The 21175-nt window shown below is 38.5% G+C and overlaps 1 protein-coding gene across 8 annotated transcripts in view; it reads left to right on the plus strand.

Annotated features, from left to right (window-relative positions):
* The window catches only part of tjp1a (tight junction protein 1a), a 90276-nt gene that overhangs the window by 47649 nt on the left and 21452 nt on the right, over window positions 1–21175 (plus strand). For all 8 annotated transcript variants that reach the window (XM_087794533.1, XM_087794528.1, XM_087794527.1 and 5 more), the window contains exon 3: window positions 19864–19920. In XM_087794533.1, the coding sequence (XP_087650659.1) occupies window positions 19864–19920 (57 nt within the window). The remainder of the gene's footprint in view (window positions 1–19863; window positions 19921–21175) is intronic.

Consider the following 21175-nt stretch of genomic DNA (forward strand, 5'->3'; position numbering starts at 1 on the left):
TCTACATTAGTCTTTCTGCTGCAAGGGCTGCTGGGATGAGTGAACCCTGTGATGTGCGGCGGCCAAATGTGGCCCTGCATGTTCACTTTTGTTTTCTGTGTGCCTGCTCTTCCATGAGCACACCTGAGCTTTGAGGCTACAGAAAGAGCTCTGAGAGTGTGTGAAGAGAGAGAGGGAAAAAAAAAAAGAGGGATGAAAACAGGGATGCGAACATACGGGACAAAGATGGCTTTGATGACATTGGAGTGTCACTAATGTCTTGCTCCTCTCTGCCAGAACATCTGAGGCACAATCACAAGCGTGGCAGAGCAGGAGGCGGCAGACAGACGAGGAACATTTTCATTAATTTGTTTTTAAGCATCAGTCCTTCAGCTCCACTTTATTAGAAATTCATCACAGACCGGTCATGCTAAACATCCTGCTGTCCGCACTGATCGACCCCGACAGGCATTTAAGGAGCTTCAGGCGGAGTGATCGACTCGCATCCATTCTAGTACGTATGATGTCTCTGTTTACCTTTGTCCGCTAAGATGTCAACACAGACATACGGGGCCAGTTTAAATGGCAAGCGTACACAAATGATTATTCTTTTTTTTCAAGTTACTTTTTATTTATTGTAATTTGTTGAGTTTTTGTCACATATACAGATCAACAACTGGCTTTAAACAACGCAATTCAGAGAACAGTCGATTGTAATAGTAACTAGCAAAGTGTGTTGTGAACCCAAGGATGAAGAGTTGTGTGAGATAAAAACAAATGTTTTGTATGAACCAGTTTTATGTCCTATTTCGGGTGAGTCCATCTTGGGAATTTACACTTTGATTGCCTGAATACACTTGTTTTTGTTTCATTCTTTCATCTTCCCCTGAGCGTGACCTTGCTTTTTTTCTCTCCGCGCAACCTCCTACCTTGAACCGTCAGTATCTTAGTCATGTAGGATTATGTTGGGTGGGAATTAACCTCTGGACCACCTACGCCGATGCCTGGTTATCAAGTCCATTAAGCAAAACAGGCTCACAGGAAGTCATCAGCTAGATTCTGAGATTGTCTGCAACAGACCGAGTGGGTTCAAAATAAGCTACATGCATTTGGAGGTTTGGTAAATCTTTAATTAGAATCATCCTGACTGACTCCTGCTTCTCCAAATGGCCTAGTTCTTTATAGCAGCGGTTGGTTGCTAAAACGGACAGAGTCGAAACAATGGTGGCTGCGATTGTTGCATCCTGTGGGTGGGGTCTGCTTTTGGAAGTCGTAGGAACTTCACTGAATGGCTTTTGTGGTTTCCTGTGGGGTGACTTTATCAGCCACACACAGTTTGTCAGATTTTTTCTTGACGTCAATAGGGTGACATAGCACTAGGCCACACGTACAAAGAGAAACAGACTTGCCTGGTATTTTCTTCAATCCCCACTTCATGTGAAAATCTGACGTTATCTGACATTAAATATCCTGATTTTTAAAGCTAGCTTTAGAGTCATTAAATTATTTAAAACACATTCTGAATTATGTATATTCTTGCAATAAGACACAATTTTTACGTTTGTTTTTGGTAATTTAAGAACAGATTACTGTAAGTGTGTGTCATTGGTCCAAAATGACGCAATGCCTTTCCTACATATTGGATCATGGTTTGGTTTATTAAATTGTTATTAATTTTGCTGTTGACCAAAAATGAATTTAAAGGGTAAGTCACTCATTTTCTACTCACCCTCATGTCGACTAAGTGCTGGATCATTTAAGAGTAATCGGTTACTCTTAGTAGGAGTGGCGTAAAAGTATAATGATGTTCTATTCTATGTTAGTCTTTGTTTTTCTTTTTGTTAATTTTCTTCGATCTATGTTCTTTATCTTTATATTTAGACTTAGATTGTATCATCTTGTTCTCTTTATTTCTCTTTGTTCTTACTCTTATTTTACAAACATTTAAGTCCATTTAAATGTAGTCACTGGAGCTCATTAAACAAGCTAAAATACAGACTTTTTTAGTTTTTTTTCCAGAACAATTCCTTATCAAAGCTGAGGCTTCAACACAACATGGACGTTACAGACGAGCACCATGAAGGTATTTGGATGTCTTTTTGGATGAAGACAATAGACGAGTGAGCATCAGTCACTACATTAAAATGGATTAACATGTTTGCCTTTAAAAGTTATGTACTACGCAGAAAATAATCATAATCATTAGGCGACATGAGGGTGAGTAGAATTAATTGGGGGTGAACTTACCCTTTAAGTATACAAGCATTGTTGTTTGAAAAAAAAAATTTAAGCACAGTCAAAAGTGTTTCTGGACAGAGGTTCAAATGTTGGATGTGTTGCAATGCATTTTTCCTCAACTGAAATTATCTACCATCTAATCATGCAGCAAATATATCATCAACTTTTAAGCCACTGCTAGGCTGATATATCATTTATCAACTTCTCATGTTCTTCTTTTACAGGGTTACCACAACTGATATTTGGTCTGTTTTGAGTCATTGCGGTTATTAAAGGGAATCATATCTTTTAAATTAAGAAAACCTATATTGGTAGCTATTTAAAGCAGTCATATTTAGAGGCATCGATCAACAACTTGTACTTAATAGTATCAGAAAAAGTATTGTTTAGATAAGAAGCTTTTTCTTCCAGATGGTCGCAGAATACTGGTTAAAAGCATTTCTTCCCATTATTTACTTTTATTAGGTTAAATATAGACACTGGATTTTATTGAACATCCTATGTAAATGTGTGTGTTACATGACTCACAATCTAAGCTTGTGATCTAATGGCTGATTGAGATCTTCACTGTAATGACCAAGACGGTACAAATGAAACATGATTTTATGAAATATGGATCTTTATCTGCTGACTGTCAGTTTGGTGGAACACTCAACACACCTTTACTGCTTTCCCCATCAGTCTCAGGGTCATATAAATCAAAGTAATGTTGCAATTCCCTTGCTTGTCCGGGATGAAACCAGCAGATTTGTCCCTGTCTGCGGGGCCCAAACAACGCCATGGTTTAAAATGTAACTGCCTTTTTCTAATTCTAACCGCGGCTTTATTGCAGTTATTTTACTTGCGTCGGGCCATATTCAAATGTACTTGTGCCTTCACTAAGCATCACTTCAGCAAAAGTGAGCATTCAGCATCAGTGGGGACAGCAGCGTCTCTTCTCCTTATTGTATCCCGGACTGGTTATCACGCAGCGTAACAGGAGGGGGGTCGCTTTAGTGAGACCACATAATATCGCCACAGGAAACTTAATCAAGAAGAGAATTGAGTTATACTTATTTAGTTTATGCTTTTAAAGTCGCGATTAATTATTATGGGAGGTTGATTTTTTTTTTATTCGACAACTGGTCTTCGACTTGAGTTGCGTCCCCACCCCTGCGTGTGTGCAGTGGTACGGTCCGCTCAAACACGACACGGCCGTTGCTCCCTCCGCGGAGAACAGGGAGAGGTGGATCCAGCTGCCATTGCTGCCGCACCGTCCCACCGATGCCTTCCCTCTCCAACTTTTCATCCAGAGGTTAGCGCGAAAAAACAGCAAAAGGTGGACTATCTCTTCCCCCTCCGAGGCCCGCTCCTTCTCCATGACTCGAACACCGGGGCTGGAACTGAATCATTCGGGACGATAAGAGCATGAACTTTGGACTTCCCTGCTATGGTCGTCCTGGACCCACTACAATAACAACGTAGCCCGGCGTGGCGGCAGCTGGGCGAACACGATTCAACCGAGGGGGGGAAATAGCGCAAGTGATAAACGACACAAACGACAACTTTTTTTTGAACCTGCTAACTCCGGGAAGCTCGTGAAGCGGCGAGAAAATGTCCTCCAAAGCTGCGAATAAGGTGGGTACCTGCTCGGGTCCTGGACTAGCAAGTACCGAGACTCGATGTTAGCCCTCCTGGTAGTTGATACACAATGCTACTCTTGGGTTACACACACCTACTAGCACAGCCTACGAGCGGACACACTGTTTGTTGTCAAAAGTATCACTTGATAAGATCGATTGATGACTGATAACCAGGCAACCTGTTGATGTGTGTGTGTGTGTGTGTGTGTGTGTCTGGGCGGTCAGGACGTCGCTGCTAACTTTCCCTCCAAGTCCCTGAGGTCAATGAAAACATTGACATTCTCACCAGTGTATAGTCTAAACTTTACTTAAGCAATATGGTGTAGCTCGAGTCCTACATGTTTACTACCCATATTTAGACAGTCTAGAAGTATGATGTATGAACTAGTGGTGTGAGAAACTATAAATACAAATGTATAATGTGATGTATTTGATCATAACACTGAATTTGGACTTATTTACTGAATTTAAACTTTATTTTTATTTACTTTTTTCCCCTTTAAATCATGCTATTTTCATCCTATGATTTCAATACATACATGTATATGTTTAAAAAAATAATCTATTTTTTAAATTTACAATTAACATGCAACTATTCATAGTATTTGGTGTTGCAATTACATTTCCGACTACTAGATGGCAGTCATTATGTCCTCCGCAACTACAGGAGGTGACTGAGGACGAGTAGATACATTCGACTCCAGCCGCTTTTAAAGCTGATGTTCGGACATATTTTGGTGTCAAAACAAATACGACTTCATCAAGACTCGTGGTCTGAAAATTCTGCAACAGTAGAGTCAAGTATTTGCAATTCTACAAATATAGTCTTGTTCCTACTATCTCAATATATATATTGTTGTTGCCCCTGTATTCATATTTTGAGTAAAAACATGGAGGAAGTATTCAGGTATTTTAAAAATGTATATATCTTAATAAGTTTATTGAACAGTTACAATAAATACTAATGGACATGTCAACAAAGGTGATTTTATGTTTTCGTTCAATTAAAGTCACGTTTAAAAATGCATCAATTCAATGTGCCCGGTATGTTTTCCAGATGTTCAGTGTAACACAAATAAAGCCACCCCTAGTAGCAGGTAAAATTGAGGTCAAATCTGACATTGACAGGCAGCAGAACAGCATGCTTTCATTTGGAGGTGACCTCTGAGTTTCTCCACTCCTTTTTTCTGTGTTCAAATAAATAAAACCACTAAGTCTTTGGTTGTTGATAAAGTATTGTTTGCTGATTTCAGAGCACATTGTTTAATGCAGTGTGTGTCTGCCAGTGAGGGGAGGTATTCTTGAACCGTTTGTCAAATGAGGAATGTGCCATGTTTGTCTTACATAGATGGTAATATTCAGGTTTGGTTGGTTGTTCCAGTTAGACGATACCAGCTCGGTCACGTCGAACCCTGACGTAATGCTGTGTGTGTGTCAGCGGCAGTCACACCTTGACGTAAAACCTCACCTTGTATTTGGCTTTGGTTTTGTAAATAGTCAATACAATTCTGTTGACCGTTGAGATCAGCTTTACGTTAAGTTAGTTGTGTACCAATATTTTTGGTGCTTGGGTTCTTTAAAAGGTTATACGTGGAAAGTGAAACTGTCCAAAAAGCTACTCCTGCTTTGAACCTATTGTTTGATAGACCATTTTTCACATACCTGTGTCAGGAAAAACATGGTTTACTGTCTTATTATGTTACTAAAATACTCAAGAACTTATTTTAAGACTGCGACAAAGGTTCTCCAAGTCCACATTTGAGTATACTTTGAAAGCTATCTTTGGCAGTTTATAGTGGTGCATGCTATCAGATGCTTTCAACAGCAACAGAACGGTCATCGCTGCACTTTGCTTTTATCCGCACTTCCACATGTATTCTATTTAAATTTCACATTGGATCAACAGGAAGTCCCTCCTATGTCATTGTTTTGTCTGCTTTTGCAGCTGCTAGCTATGTAAATATCTCGCCTGGGAGGAAGTACTGATTGTGTGCTTTTGAATTGCATGGACACTACATTTTAATTTTTTTATTTAGATATATGTAGATAGATGGATATATGTATGGCTGTAATTGTAATTTGTGGCAACATACATGTGAGAAAAACGCAGCAATGTTTGTATTAGGATAAGGATAGAAAATGTTTATTCATCCCCAGAGGGGAAACACACTTTCAGGTTTTAATTTGATGCAATCGTGCAAAAAATGCTTTTCATTTCTCATCAATCTGTTTTGTTCTGAGCGTCCTGGATGCTTCATATGTCACTGTGCGCAGTGGAGGGACGGACATTGTGATGTGGTGCAGTTCTCGCTGATTAGATAATGGTGTCAGGCAGGGAATGTGTCTCTGCATCCAAGGCTGTTTTTTGTGACTACCCTGTGGTCCCCACGGCTCGTCCTGTACTGCTGACCCTCTGTGGTATGTTAAGTTTGTTTTCCGACATCTTAACTTGAGTGTCTGGTGCATTACAGCAGGTGCTAACAGACGTCTGTCGGTTGTTTTGGCGTAACGTTTTTCAAAACTGTTAAATTGATTTTTAAAGACTGGAGACTAGAAATGAGTTGTTGGCAACATTATTACAAATGTATTCCGAAACAAGTGCTCAAACTGCTTCTATAAACTGCCTTTAGTAGGGAAAATAATCAAGCTTTGATGCAGATGGGTGTGAAGCCCCAACACTAGATTATTAAAAGTGAACTGCAGCTCAGCTTGAAGCTTGTATTTCTGTACAGACTTTGACGTTTATCGATCACCAGAAAAGAGATCAAGATGGAAGTGCTTTTTGTCGCACTTGCTGTTTTCTAGATTGGTATCCCATGTGTATCGGCATAGTGACTCGATTAACAATATATATTTTCCTTTTTTTTCTAAATAGGCAGATGCTTAAAAAAAACCCAAATATGACTCTCATTGAGGCTTCATTTTATCTTGATACTTTTACTCCACTCCTGCCCCCGAACTCAGAATTGTACAATTTAATAGCCCTCATAGTATCATAAAACCTTAATTGTTGTAAGATGGATAAATAGATCATGGACATGTTGTTCATAAGTGATGTAACTTTGGTGCTATCACAAAATATTTATGAAACTGCATTTAAGTTTATGAGGAAAATTAGTAAATGTATTAGTGTAGCTAAATAAATATATGACTGAAATTTGGTGTGAATTCATAAAAAAAAATCTTAATGAGATATTACACAACAAGCGTAACTGAATAATGTACCAGATGTAATCTTCAAAAACCTTTAATCAGAACTGTAATTAGATAATGGAACAAATAATAAGTGGAAATAAAACATGGTTTATGTTCCTGGTTTGTACACATTTTACACCGTCTAACAGGCAATGTTCATATTCTTATATACCGTGCCAACAATTCCTTTGTGTAGTGTCAAAATGCAGATTCTTAATTTAAGTTAAATGGCGTTTTTTTCCCGTGTGTTGTTTATTTTCATCTTCAGCGTCTATGTCTGCCCTTGTTCTGACTGTGTCCACTGAGCGCCGGCGAAGTCACGTGACCACACGTGTGTCTGCAAACGGCTTGTGTGTGTGACCGTGACATGAGAGCAGCTGAGTGGAGTCCACTGCAAAATCGGCAAAATCACAACTCATTTGTGCAATTTTTGTAATCGCACAGCGTGACACCTCGATGGCTGTTTTTTGACATGCATACACTTGCAGCCCTTATTATTATATGTGATGCATTATTTCAAAAATCCTCGCATCTGCAAGACGTATCATGTTCGGGGAGATCACAAATATGACGATAAGTATTGCAAATGTCTTTATGTTCGTGCAGTTTTAATTAGAGGCTGAACGATGCGCAGAGAAGCATTTACAAGGCAGATATGTAATTAATCAGTGATGCACAGCAGGGCTGAGAGCTGCCTGTGTTTTGCTTTGATGATCACACGTCTCCATTCACATCACTGACACACAGAAATGTAATTAGCAGAACCAAGTTCGACGAGGATCAGCTTCCTGCTAGTGTTATGGTTCTGTATCTAAGGTTCCTTTTCTAATGTGATATGGAGCAATTATGAACCGAGGCCGATCTCTAGCTGGATTGACGACTCTAAATGGTACAAAATGAATGTGTCTTCCTCAATCGATTCAGCCGTCTATGCCCAAGAACCAATTTGTTACCGGTCAAACTTCTACCAGGCTTCATTCTGCCTAATAAGATAAGGTAATTTGACCTGTAATTTTACTTTATTTTTACCTTAATTACTTTGATTTTGTGCAGGTCGATCAAGGAGTGCAATGAATGTTGCTGAAACTCCAACAGGTTATTTGATTGTCATTTATAAATGCAGTTGATTCGCTATAAGTTTGGACATCAGTGAACTTTTGTTCTGATGCTCAAGCACTGCATTGTGACATCAAGATTTAAACTGTCTCTGTGCATTGAAGCAAAGGCAGATGTCAGTTCGTGACTGTAGCCAAAGGCGACCTCTTGTTCTTTGCTTTGGAGGGCTCGAGCCTCCTCTGTACTATTGTGTAACTTCAAGATGAATTGTAAGTCTGGGATAAAGTCTTGACAGGAGAACATTCATGTTTTTTTTTTATTCGAATAAACTTATAGTACCTGACAATCTGGCAAAACAAAGGTCCCTTTTGAAGCACAATTTCAGTTCTGTAATTTTATGTTGGCGTGAGAGAATACAGGGAGAAGAAAATGGCAGGAAGCAGGTGAAAATGTGAAAGCAGACTCAGCATGCACTTGTAACTGTGAGATGGAAAAGGGAACTGTATGAGAATGAGTTTAGGAATCTGTGTGACAAAACAATATTGTAGAGCTTTTACACTTTGATAAGGATTGGTGATCTGCAACTACAATCACTGCGACACTTTGAAAATAAACAAATGTTTAAACTCTAATGAAAGAATTTTAGATATAATGACATTATAAAGATCACATAAACCTTTTAGTTTTTTCTTTCTTTTTATTTATGTCTCATCTTGTCCCCAACATCAGTTTACACTATACTTTTTAGTTTTTTGTACAGTTATGCAAGTACAAACTGCATTGGTTCCAAGGTCTTCTTTGAGGTACGATTTAGCTATTTGAAAACTTTAAAAGGCTGACAGTGGTCTCAAAATAATGTCTCTGTTGTGTAAATGTTTTCTATCAAAACATATTATTCAGTCTGATGCAGATAAACAACTATTTAAGTGATGTAGGTTTTTCATTTGAGCATCTCACAAGAAAACGACGACTTAATATAATGTATTTTTGTTCAAACGACCAAAGCAACGATGGATCTTCCAGACACAGTGAAAACAGCAACAGCTTATAAAACACGATTGACATGAACCAGAAGCTCGCTGCTATTCAGACCAGTAGTGACGACATTAAAACATTCCTCTGATGTGCTGGTTCTGCGTATTTTTAGTTACAGAGGTCGATCATTCAACTCGTTTGCCGCACACCGAGTCCAACAGCTGTCTCAGGCTGTTTCTACTCGCTTGGTGTCACTTCTGTTCGACAGGTGGAACTTGAAGGTGTCAAGAGGTCGTGGTGCCACCCATCACCATGAAATATTTAGTGTTCCAGCTTTACTGCTGATCTGCCATGAAGGCTTTTTTATTTAATTAGGATTTTATGTAGTACTTTTTTTCCATGTATGCAGCTGAATGTAGGCTAGCTAACTAGATGAAGAAAGTATCTGATTGTTTTGGAAAAAAAACAAGTTGAAATAATCTTTACAATCCCTATCTTAGGTTGCCTCATTCTTTCTTCAGAAGAGACATTGTCTAGCCATCTAAGAAAACCAATTATTATTAAATAATACATCAGACAGACTTGGTTAATGGGTTTATAGTTTGGGTTTTTGACTGGAATCCTTTAATGAAATCTTTTTTTTTGGCTATTGAAAAGATAAAACACACCGTAAAACAGCCACAAGGTTGGTATTGATGGTAATGGGGTTTAACTGGTGGTATTGAACTGGGCTTAAGAAATCTAAAAAATGTATATACTATTCCAAAATATCACTTTCACTTCTGATGCCTGTAACGCAAATGATGAAGGGATTCATTTAAAGTTAAAAAGAAAAACGTTCTTTCAGTGGTCAAGGCTTTTGAAGCGGGAAATGAAGCCTGCACTTTTCTTTGATGACTTAAATAAATGTGTTTGTTGTTATTAAATAGATAAGGCCTGTGGTCGACTGAAGAGTGTCAGCTATTACCGGTTAGTTCTGAACCTTTTCCCCCTGATTCTCTCCGCTAATTTGTGGGAAAACTACAACCTTTGTATTCTTTAAGTCACCTGATGAGCCTAGAGTCTAACACGGATGAACAGGTCACATAACCTTGGGTCTCGGTTGATCCTGCTCAAATACCAGACCAGCGAAGCTAGGACACTGCAAGCCAGGCCCGTATTCTTTTTGGCAGGCCGGGTCTCTGTAGGGATTTATCATTCCCACTACAGGCAATAAGGGATTTGACCAGGGCGGTTTGTTTTGTGTGTGTGTGTGTGTGTGTGTGTGTGTGAGACGGAGATGGCAGGAGAGAAACACCGTGAAAAAGGGCGGGTATGAGTGTACCACGGCTCAGCTGGTTAGGACGGAGAGAAGGAGCTGGAACAGATTCATCCCAAGGCTTGTTGCCCTACATGACTGCATACACACGAATAAACATATCTAATCTTGTGTGTTTATTTACTCATCTCTTACAGTCAGACTCCATGTCTTCCAAGTCATCCAATGATAAAAAAAAATACTATTTTCTAGTTTCTCTTCATCTTAATTCATTTACTGCCTTTTCATAGCCGTTTATTTAAATATTAATTTGATAAGTCTCTCCAGCAACAAAAAAAAACAGTTCTTGAAAATAATCACCACAGATGTTCAGAGGGAAGTTTTCTAACCACAGGAAGTCCCAGCAAACCAGAACTGATTGTTTTCCTAAGTCAATTGAATTTAAGTGTCCTAAACGTCAGTTCGGAGGGATTCGCTGCTGTTGGTATGCTGCATCACTGCCTGCATCCCGCCTCTCAAAACCTTTAATAAACAAACCATTATCTCTTATCGGGCAGAGACAGAACACAAGATAATGAGAGACATTTCTGAGCTTTTGCCTATTTTGGTAACTTATTATCTCTAGAAAAACCTGCTACATTTCCATCCTCTTCCACCAGCAGACAGTGGTTTTAGATTCGGTGGACTGCAGTCTTCTCTGAACATCCCAGTTAATTGTCCCGTTGGATGTCATTATAAGTCATTTATGTTATTTCTTTCTGTTCATGTCAGCAAGGAATGCTCCCCTTTTATTTCTCGTCATGTTAATTATGCTGCGGGTTAAGTGCTTGGGAAAATGCTCACTCAAACAGTAACTCATTAATTCACTATAGATTTTTTTTTTTTCCCCACAACATCGCTATTGTAGCAACGTCCTCAGAGGGCTTGGGAATGCCTTTGAGTGGGCCGGGCCTCCTGGTTTATGGCACCATGTGACTGCGTTATAATTCAGATTTGCATTGCTAAGAGATGTCGACCACCACGGCACAAATTATTTTGTCTCTCGCTTCTCTTGTACTTGCTGGGGAAGCAATTTTGGTTTGTTTGAATTCTAATGAGAATTCTTAGTCGTCACTTATTTTTTCTTTAATGTGTTGATGCATTGCCCAGGAGGCAACTTGTTTCATCCTAATGTCGATTCAAAGATGCCAAAAATTATAATCGGTGTATTTAAAATCTAGATAAAACATTCCATCCATTAAAGCTGTTTATTATACATCTTTATCCCTTCATGAATCCACTACAAAGATGGCTACTAACAAGTTATGCCAAGTTACCTTGGCAGTAGTGATCAATAACGTAAACATTCCACTTCTTTACATTAACAGAGTTAGTATGAAACCTCAGAACCTTCAGTTATGGTTAAGGATATTTAAGAGTTTATATCTTCCATTCAGATCTAGTTTTAGAGAAAACTTGAAATGAATGAGAGCTTGAAATGCATTGAATGCATTGTGGTTAGCCTTGACTACTCGGATTTAAAGGCAAACATGGGTTGTTATTGTGGTCCCGGAGTGTGTGTGGGTTTCCTAAACACGTTTTCCTTACACAGTAAAAAAAAATATAGAGGTTAGTGGGACTTTAAATTGTGCACCCATCAGAATACAAGCTATGATCTTCTTTAACATAGAGAAGTGTGAATAGATAAGGTGACTTAATAGATAAATTAATGATTTGATTAGGATTTACAATATTCTATATCTTTTTTTTATTTTGTAAGGAAGTATTTCAACCTCTCTTTTGATTGAACACAAGCTGTTCTGCTTTTCTAACTGGAATTATTAATTTGATGCAGGGAAGGCTGCGAATAGTAAACGCACACAAAAAGAAAACAGTAGCGAGCGACGACAGAGGGAAAGATGTGGGAAGCTGTGTGGAATGGGAACAAGGCGGTGAGAGAGTTGGGCCCTCTCTGCTTATCTCAACATTCCTGAGGAGTGTGCAAGTGTATATGATGGGAGGGGTGAGCCGGGAACAGAGATTGCGGGATACGTGGTGATTGGCTGAATCCAGTGGTTTCGGTACAGACTTCTGCTTAACGTTCCCAAAGCCTCAGCCGACGGTTTCTTTTGACAGGCACAAGAGCGACGCTCAAGTGGGGAGGCCGTGTTTGTATACGAGTGCTTAAGAAGATGTCACTTCACACGATGATGTATGGACGGATTGTGACACTATAAAGATGCTATTGAAACTTTGTCCTGTAGGAGAACGTTCTCTTATGTTTGCTTTTTTATGAATGTATGTATTCTGTCATTTCCCATTAGATCCCAAAAAAAGTTTAGTGTGAATTTTACATAACATTACTGTAAGTTAAAGCCTCATTTTATTATATTCTTTCATTTTCTATCATAAATCACTGTATGTGCATTTTTAAACGTTTTTTTGGTTATAATGTTCTTGAAGAAACATCAAACGCACAAATATGATTGGAATTTTAACTTTCTACTACAAGTCTCTTGTCTCCAAAGGCAAACAAAAAATATGAATGTTGCGCTAAAATGACTTTTTCTTTTCTTTGTTCTTTGTTTGGTTCACTCAATATTGTTGAACATTAGTCTGTGCGGCTGCTTTTAACTTGGCTGTAATAAAAATGAAATCATACTTAATTATACATAAAACAATTATTCAAACTAACAAATAAAACTAAAAAATAATTCACAGAATACTTTCATGTGGTACTTTAAAATTTGATTTTGTTCAGATAATGTTTTTCATTTATTATGTAAACTGATCTGAGTCTTGGAAAAAACAATAAAAATGTTTAATTTTGGTATAATCTCAGTATACATACATTACATTACATACATTACAATAAATATTAACGTTACAATGAAAACATCTGCTTTGATGCAGTCAATTTGGAGGACACCCTGGAAAGGTTGGCTATCTTACCTGGTTATTTTGTAGCTCGCTGAATAAAGTTAAAGAATAAAAATGGCTTCAGAATGATGAATTCCTTGAAGGCATTATGGTTGTTCGAAATAAATTCCTCTATTAAACTGATCATTATAACTACTTCTGTTTGAAGGATGCATAAAGGTATTTTGTTTTTTTGCTGTTTCCCATTCACTCTATTTCTCCTTTTAAAATGTATGTGATTTGCAGGGATATACATCTTGTATTGGAGACTTGCTGGTCCAGAAATACTTAATTAATCCAGTAGTTAAAATCTAAGAAATTCGATTTGAACAATTTTCTTAATGTAGATCATTCATTATAAGCAGTCGATAGCAGGTTAAACTTCATCTTCGGATGACTTGTTTGGCACCGAGTTGTAAGAATCTTGGTACTGACCGGAATGGTATTAAAGTTTCCGACCATCTTTCCTCCCATCCATCAGTCTATCCATTTCACTTTGTCTGCTTTTCATGAGACTGCAGCAGCAGCAGCAGACTTCAGAGGGAATCTCAGATTAACGTTTTAATCCAAAAGCCTGGATTATAGGTTTTGTATTTTATTACTACCCTCACCATTCTAACAGAATCTCGTGGTTAGTTGTCACACTGAGGTGTGTGTCTTTGATCAGTCTATCGGGCATTTGAAGAACGACATGAGGTGTCGTCGCACTCAAATATTAATGAACCGAAGCACATTTTATCTTGTCAGTTCAAGAGCACATAATCTCTGACAGGAGCTTTGAATCATCATCTGCCTGTTGGCTGTTTGCTCCCAGCTAAAGACCGAGTGTGTGTATGTGTGTGTGTGTGTGTGTGTGTGTGAACACAGTCTTTAACCAACACAATCACATAACCTGCCATTCAAAAAAAGATACAATTTATTTTTCCAGTATCTGGTCCAAATTTGGTGAGAGACGAACAAAGATGTTAAAGATAATCTTAATGGCTTTCGTACACTTTTGGTATTTTTAGTGTTAAATCCTTCCCCCAACTCGTTTCATGCAGACCTACATTTATACTTTTATAAGATTGTCTCATGTTGCAAAATAAACTTCGCTCCGAATGATCTTGTTTGCGTTTATGATGTATGTTTCTCAATGAGATTACTTTCCTGCGTAGCGCTGGTAACTGGTTGTTAAATTAAGTGAGCTCTACTGGGAAGAATTTCCTCAAGTGTGTTTGGGGATTGCTGGGTAGCTGAAGTGATTTCCTGCAAACAGGAAACACAGTGTTTTCCTGTGGGTGATGTGACTTCTTTTGCCTACATCCTGCTCCAGGCCATCAAGGAGGGAAGGAAGAACCAGCAGAGCTTTTGTAAGGATTTTACCTCATTTGTGTTATTCCTACGATAACGTATATCCTGAGTCTGATCTGTTTGGTTTCAGTTTTAAATTTAGGTTTTTAGTTTTCCGGGTCACAAAAGGTTAAACGTGTGTAAAGAAAATAAATCATTTGGAAGAACATGGAGTTCGTTTTAACTTCAGTCCAAGGAGTAAATGCAGAGAAACGCTAGCTGTGCAATAGTGTTGTCGTTCTCAAGACCTTTTTGGTCTAGGGACCACTTATTTGTGGTCGTGTCTTGGTCACAGGCTCTCACTGTCTCGCCTGTGCTTTTGCTATAATCCTGGTCTTTTTGTGGCGTAATAGACCATAATTATTTCTCTGCTCCTTTAATGATGTGCCTTGCACAAAGGTTGAGAGACGTGTCCTTCCAGCCTATTACAGAGAAATCAATTGTGCAGAACTTTCAAAATCTATTATGATGCTGATGTTCTTCAATAAGCAAGTTATTGTGTATATTTTTTTGTACTTTTATTTTTCGTCTTGTGGAGATGGGGAAAAAGTCTTGGCCTTCCCTTAATCGGTCTTGATCTTAGTCCTCACACTGTGGTCCTGGTTGCGCCCGAGGTGATCTTGACTACAAGTCTACTACTGTGTAGTAGGGATGGGCAATATGAAAAAGTACTACAGAACTCTACAGAAACTGCTTACTTTTTCTCTTCCTTCTTTCTATTTCTGAACTATGTTTTCATTATTTCAAAATGTATCAGTAGGGGATACCAGTACTAGTACATTATTTGATACTTACATTACCATTTCTTTATTGTGGTTAAAGAAAAGCACATTTTACTTTTAGTTACTGAACATTTTTAAATTACAGAACCAACAATAAGTCATTTTAAATTCAAAGAATAGTAATGATAACATTTGTTTTCTTATGAATGTGTAAATAAACAACAGAATCAACAACTATTGTATATTAAAAGTGGTGATGAGCAGCCTTCAATAATAATAATGCACCTTAAGATTTCTCGCATTAATGTTCAAATCAAAACCTACAACTGTATTCAAACAATGGCAATGAGCACCTTTATTATTATGTATTCATTTTTTGGTCTAAATATGTGCAAATAATGTCAATTATAATGACAGAACTTGATCAATTCCCAATATTTTTGACTATTTGATTGAAAGGTGGGTTATATTTCACACTGACAGTTTTTCATACAAGTACACAAAATATACAAACATAATATAAATATTCTGTTTTTACTTCTTCTTGTTGTGGAACATGACAAATATATTTTAATAGGCAAGTGTTCTTTGATGTGCTTAGGTTTTACTTCTAGTCAGTTCATCAGAATGTCCGGATTAGTATTTGACTTTGAAGAGCCTGAGTGAGCTGTTATCATCTCTACTGGACTGTGCGTTGTGGGCCAGGCAGAGCCAGGCAGGCAGTAGCCTGAACAAAGAGACCCTGTAGTGTTAGATCATTTTGTGTGTGTGTGTGTGTGTGCATGTGTGAGAGAGAGTGTGTGAGTTTGTGTGATTTCACATGTGTGTGGTTGATGGCTACTCTTTGTTTCCCAGCCCTGGGCCTTTGCTGGCCAGAACTCAAGCCTGACTAATATGGAAGTATAAATACACTAGGCTGCCGTCAGTTTGTGCAACATCAAGCACACCATTGTTTCACACGACGCTGTCACTTTAGAGATAAAGTCGGGCCTTTGTCCCATTCAGTACTTTCAATAATGTGTTTATCCAGAGACACAGTTATTTGGTTTGGTTTGTTGTACGATATTTGACTGAAAATACTGAAATATACAGTATTTAATACATCTAAGACATAGATGAGAGACTCCAAAATAATGTTTCTCATAACTATCACTGTTCTGGTATTTAAACAGAATGCTTTGTGGAACTTAATAAATAAAACGTATCTGGGTGTCTTCCTGGTGGGATGTGCTCAATGTGCTAGGTATGTTCAAACAGTAGGAGGCCCCAGTGCAAGTGGAGCCAGGACCTGCTGGAGAGATTATCTCTGGCAGGGTCAGGAATGCCACTGTAGTATAGAAAAGATGGAATTTCTGATAGTTGACTGCTCTCCCCCGGAGCTTGGTGCATATGAGCTACATTGTTATTCATGTTTTTATTTATTTTTCTGTGTTTTTACAATGTAAAAATACCAGACAACAAACCCAAAACATAATTTAACATTTACCTTTCCAAATTAACCACTGAAGAGAAATGTATATTATTTGTTCATGGTTCATGGCTCCTCTTTGTTTTTTTTTGTTGGGAAACTAGCAAAATGCTGTCCTGCACCTGAGAAAACCAGAGCACGTAGTAAAAGCTGCTGCACAAATGTAGTAATTACATAAACACTTCGTCTCACAGCTGCGGCCCATTGAATACCTACACAAAAATGTAGCTTTTCCCAATCAACTCGGCTTGTCTCGAACATTGACCAGCCTTGGGAAAGCTTTCCCGTTATTAGTTCATCATCGTAGCTGTGAATCTTAAACAACTTTGCTGCCCAGAACTACAGGTGCACCCTAAGAGCAGTCCCATTGTAAGTCGGGGAAAAGCTAGAACCTGCAAAATGACACGAATGTAAACCACCACCCGTCCGTATCGCTACTATTTGTACTGTTGGCAAATCCACCGACTTGCTCCGCCTCCTGCTCCGGCCTCCCTATCAGTTTAACACACGGTTCAAGGACAAGGCCACCCGCCCACCTGCTTGCTTGATGGCCTGGTCACATGACCCCAGCACCCTCTTGTTTTTCTTGCCGCACCCCTCCGTGTGCCCTCGCTGTTGGATGAATGAACACACGGATGAATATATCACAAAACATTTCGGGGAACAGACGAGTTTTGGAATGTCGGAAGGGAGCCGCGGTTAAATGGGTCATGTCCCGGCGCACAATAGTGGCTCTGCTGTGGGACTGGGATTGCTGTGGAAGGGGACGAGGGGATCGGAGAAGGAGGGATAGGTGGGGGACACCCTAGGCCCGCTGTGCCAATTACAGACATAAATAGTATCCACACAGAGCTACCATGGAAATTGGGGTCAAGGGGTTAACTGTGTATTGAGGAGTGCCATGCTGACTGATTTACTTTTGGAGGGTGAGCAAGAGTGAAGGGACAATTCCGAACCCTAACTTGGTCGAGTTGGGGTTTGGAGGTTGCTGTTCACGATTTCTCCTGGCAATGAAGTGATCTGCGACAAAAGTAATCGATGGTAATGTAAGATACATAATGTATCTTTGTGATATTCATATTTATTCTCATGTTATTCAAACTTTATTTCCTCCCATTCATTTAAACCATATTCAACCATATTATTATTGTATTCCTCCATGATTTCATCTTATTCTCCCATTTTTCTTATTTTATTCTCCCATTTCCTCTGATATTCATCCACATTCTAATGTTACTCTTTCATTTTTCACAATATTCACCCATATTTCTATTTTATTCTTCTGTCCATTTGTTGTTAGTCTTGCATGTTAATTTCCCATTTTGTCTGATATCCATCCATATATACTTATCTTAATCACAAAACCTAATTTTATTATTCACCAATATCTATTTTCACCCATATTCCATTGAATTTGGAATGTTCTTCACATACAAAGTTTTCATTGTAAATAAAAATCTCAAAAAGTACGATATTGTGTTACAATTTTGGTTGATAATTTAACTTGATAGCGATAGTTTTTCGCCAAGTAATGTTTACTCTTCAGTTGTGTGCATAACACTTTTGACTAAGTAGTACTGCATGACTGTAATTAGTTGCATTGACTTACACAGAAAACACATTTTATTTTTAGATTACACTGAATTAATTATTTAGATCAACATTAATGTGTTTTTTATTCCGAGCTTCATTTATGTTTGACAAACAAGGTATTTGAAATATGATCCCTGAACTTGGGAATTAAAAACTTTAATTACTAACTACAATAGGAAAATGTACAATAATATACAATGTGAGCTATTAAGGTAATATATTTTGACATCTGTATAACAAAGTCTGGAATAATTCACTTTTGACTTATGACTCTGTCTGGTTATGTAAATAAATATGTGTCCATTTTCCTGAGCACCAGGACCATCATCATCATCATCATATCATCTTCCACTACGGTGGATAAAGTTCCCAGCGCGACCATGTAGTCGGTGTACACGAGCGTCAGCGATTAGGGAAGGTGATGGCAGTAATGACCGTGATTAGGCTGAGGATGAGAGGTGACAGAGCTTTGGTGTAATCTGATGATTAATGGGTGAAGGAGTGAAATGATCTCAATGAAAGGGTGGACACATGAGAGCGTGCCATTACAGAAGGATGATTACAGAAGGTGTAGTAAATAAGTGCTACTTCTGGTTAGGGTTGTTTATGTCTGCTCCTTCCTGGCCTCCTCGGTGTGTGCTCAGCGTTCTGCCACACACAGCTGTGGCATCAGCGCCTGCAGACAGTCGGAGCAGACAGTCTGTTTGCCTCAGCGGCCGGAGGGGGAACGAAGCAGGGATGCGTTTTTTAAAGAAACAAATCGCTCGCGGGGGATTAAAGCCAAAATCAATCAAACTTTGTTGTGAAACAATTAGTTTCCCTCACCAAAGAGTGAATTATTCAGGAGCTTTTTTGATAATGCGTTACCGCAGTGCTACGCGGGAGCTCACTGTATAAGACCGGGAGTTTGATCAATCCGGCTTTAAGTATCTCAATACACAATAGGGAAACAAATGAGAGCTTGTTAGTACGTGAGGGAATCTTTGTAACAAAGGATCGTTTCAGGACGACAGTTTTTTTCAGAGTGTCTTACGCATCCATGTATGTTGAGCGTCCAATTAATCCGGTGCGGCAAATCAAAGTAGCAGCAAAATATCATGTTTTGCTCCCTCTCTGCGGAGAATATAGTGTTTGCTCAGTTTTCAGGACATCACTCACTCTCTGGAGGCTGTTTACTCATCTCGCCGTCATTCATCATCTCAAATGTGGGATATTATTGCTGTACCAGGATTAGTCATGTAAAGAGAACCACAGTCCACCTAGCTTGTTGTAAACCATACACAAAGTGAAATCGACACACACGTCTTTGTTAAATGCATAACACATTTAGTACTATGTAATGCTTATAACTTTAATTGACCTTTATCTGATTTAGATTCACCCGATTTATAAGCACTGTCTGGATTCCTCTCTGTTAACGTGATCTCATCTGAAGTGATGTGATCGTCCGTGCGTCCCTCTGAATCACACCATGAATTTTATTATTGAAGATTGATTACATAATCTGAATTTCCTTTTGTTTTTCAGAGTGCAGCGATGGAGGAAACTGTCATTTGGGAGCAGCACACAGTGACCCTGCACAGGGTAAGCTTGAACATGTTTACTTGTCCATTTTCACTCTCCTCCTGTTCTTGGGGATCCCAGTGTCTTGAGGAGTCGTGTACATTCTACGCATTTTTCACTTGACAAATCTATACATGAAGAACCAGCTGCAGGGGCAGGATGTGTGGTACTGAGACAATGGTCAGGGAGGCAGTCCAGATGGCAGGAAACTAGTTAAGGAAACCAGAAATCAGCATCCATTTCCTTCGTTCTTCTCCCACTTCTTTCCTGTTGGAAACATGCTCCTCTCGCTCCATTACTCAAAAGACCATGGACTTGTAGTTGATTCAATAACTTGTTAGTTTCTGTAGAGTTGTTACAAACTTTTTTCTTTTTTTTTAAACGATTTTGATTTCAACAAACAATTAAATGCACACACATGTCTATCAACTCATTGGAATTATTGGATGATACGTCAAACTTACCTGTGAACCACAAGAAATCATTAGCAACACGTTCACCAGAGAGTTTGACATATCATCCAATCATTTTGATGGGTTGATAGATTGTTTTGAATATAATTCAAAATGAGTGTCACTGCTTCAGTTGAGGTTGTTTAAAATATTGAAACCAAGTGTTTATGATCATAATATAAATGATCATGAGTTATTTTTCTATGATTTAAATGTGTTCTTGAGAGTGGACCAGTATCTTTGGTTGGAGACTTTAGAGCAGAACAATGATCAAAATAATCCTTATTATTTTGGTTTGTCAAGTCATTTAGATTTATTGTAATGGAACTAGTATTTTCATAAACACGTTTTATCTAAATTGAATACAAATCATATTTTCCTAAATGAACCAAACCTTTAAACCATGAACCTAGTCCCCTATTTGGTTTTAATTTTTCTCTTTTCTTTAGTTTGGATACAAACTCACAAGCTTTCATGCTGATGTGCCACACCTGTAGTTCTGATGCTCGTGATTTCAGTGATTTCGTGTCGACAGTGTTATTTAAAAATGTTCATTAAAGTTGAAGGACTGACCACCTGTCCGGATGAGCTCATGCATTCATGTAGAAAGTTACTTATATTTTGCCCGACAAAAATCCAGTTGTTCCTGTTGGTGTTTTTGATTTAAGATTGTTGCTGAGGCTCCGGTTAGTTGGTGATGATGTATCCTGGGATTGAGCGAAATACCTGTCTAGACTGGCCTCGCTGTAATTTAATTAGCAGCGGCTTTATAGGGACTAAGGATCGGCCATGAGTGTGATGTCGCTCCCAGCTTTGCTACTTTG

Source organism: Callionymus lyra, chromosome 6 (genome assembly GCF_982586985.1).
Source record: "Callionymus lyra chromosome 6, fCalLyr1.hap1.1, whole genome shotgun sequence".
Taxonomy (NCBI): Eukaryota; Metazoa; Chordata; class Actinopteri; order Syngnathiformes; family Callionymidae; genus Callionymus; species Callionymus lyra.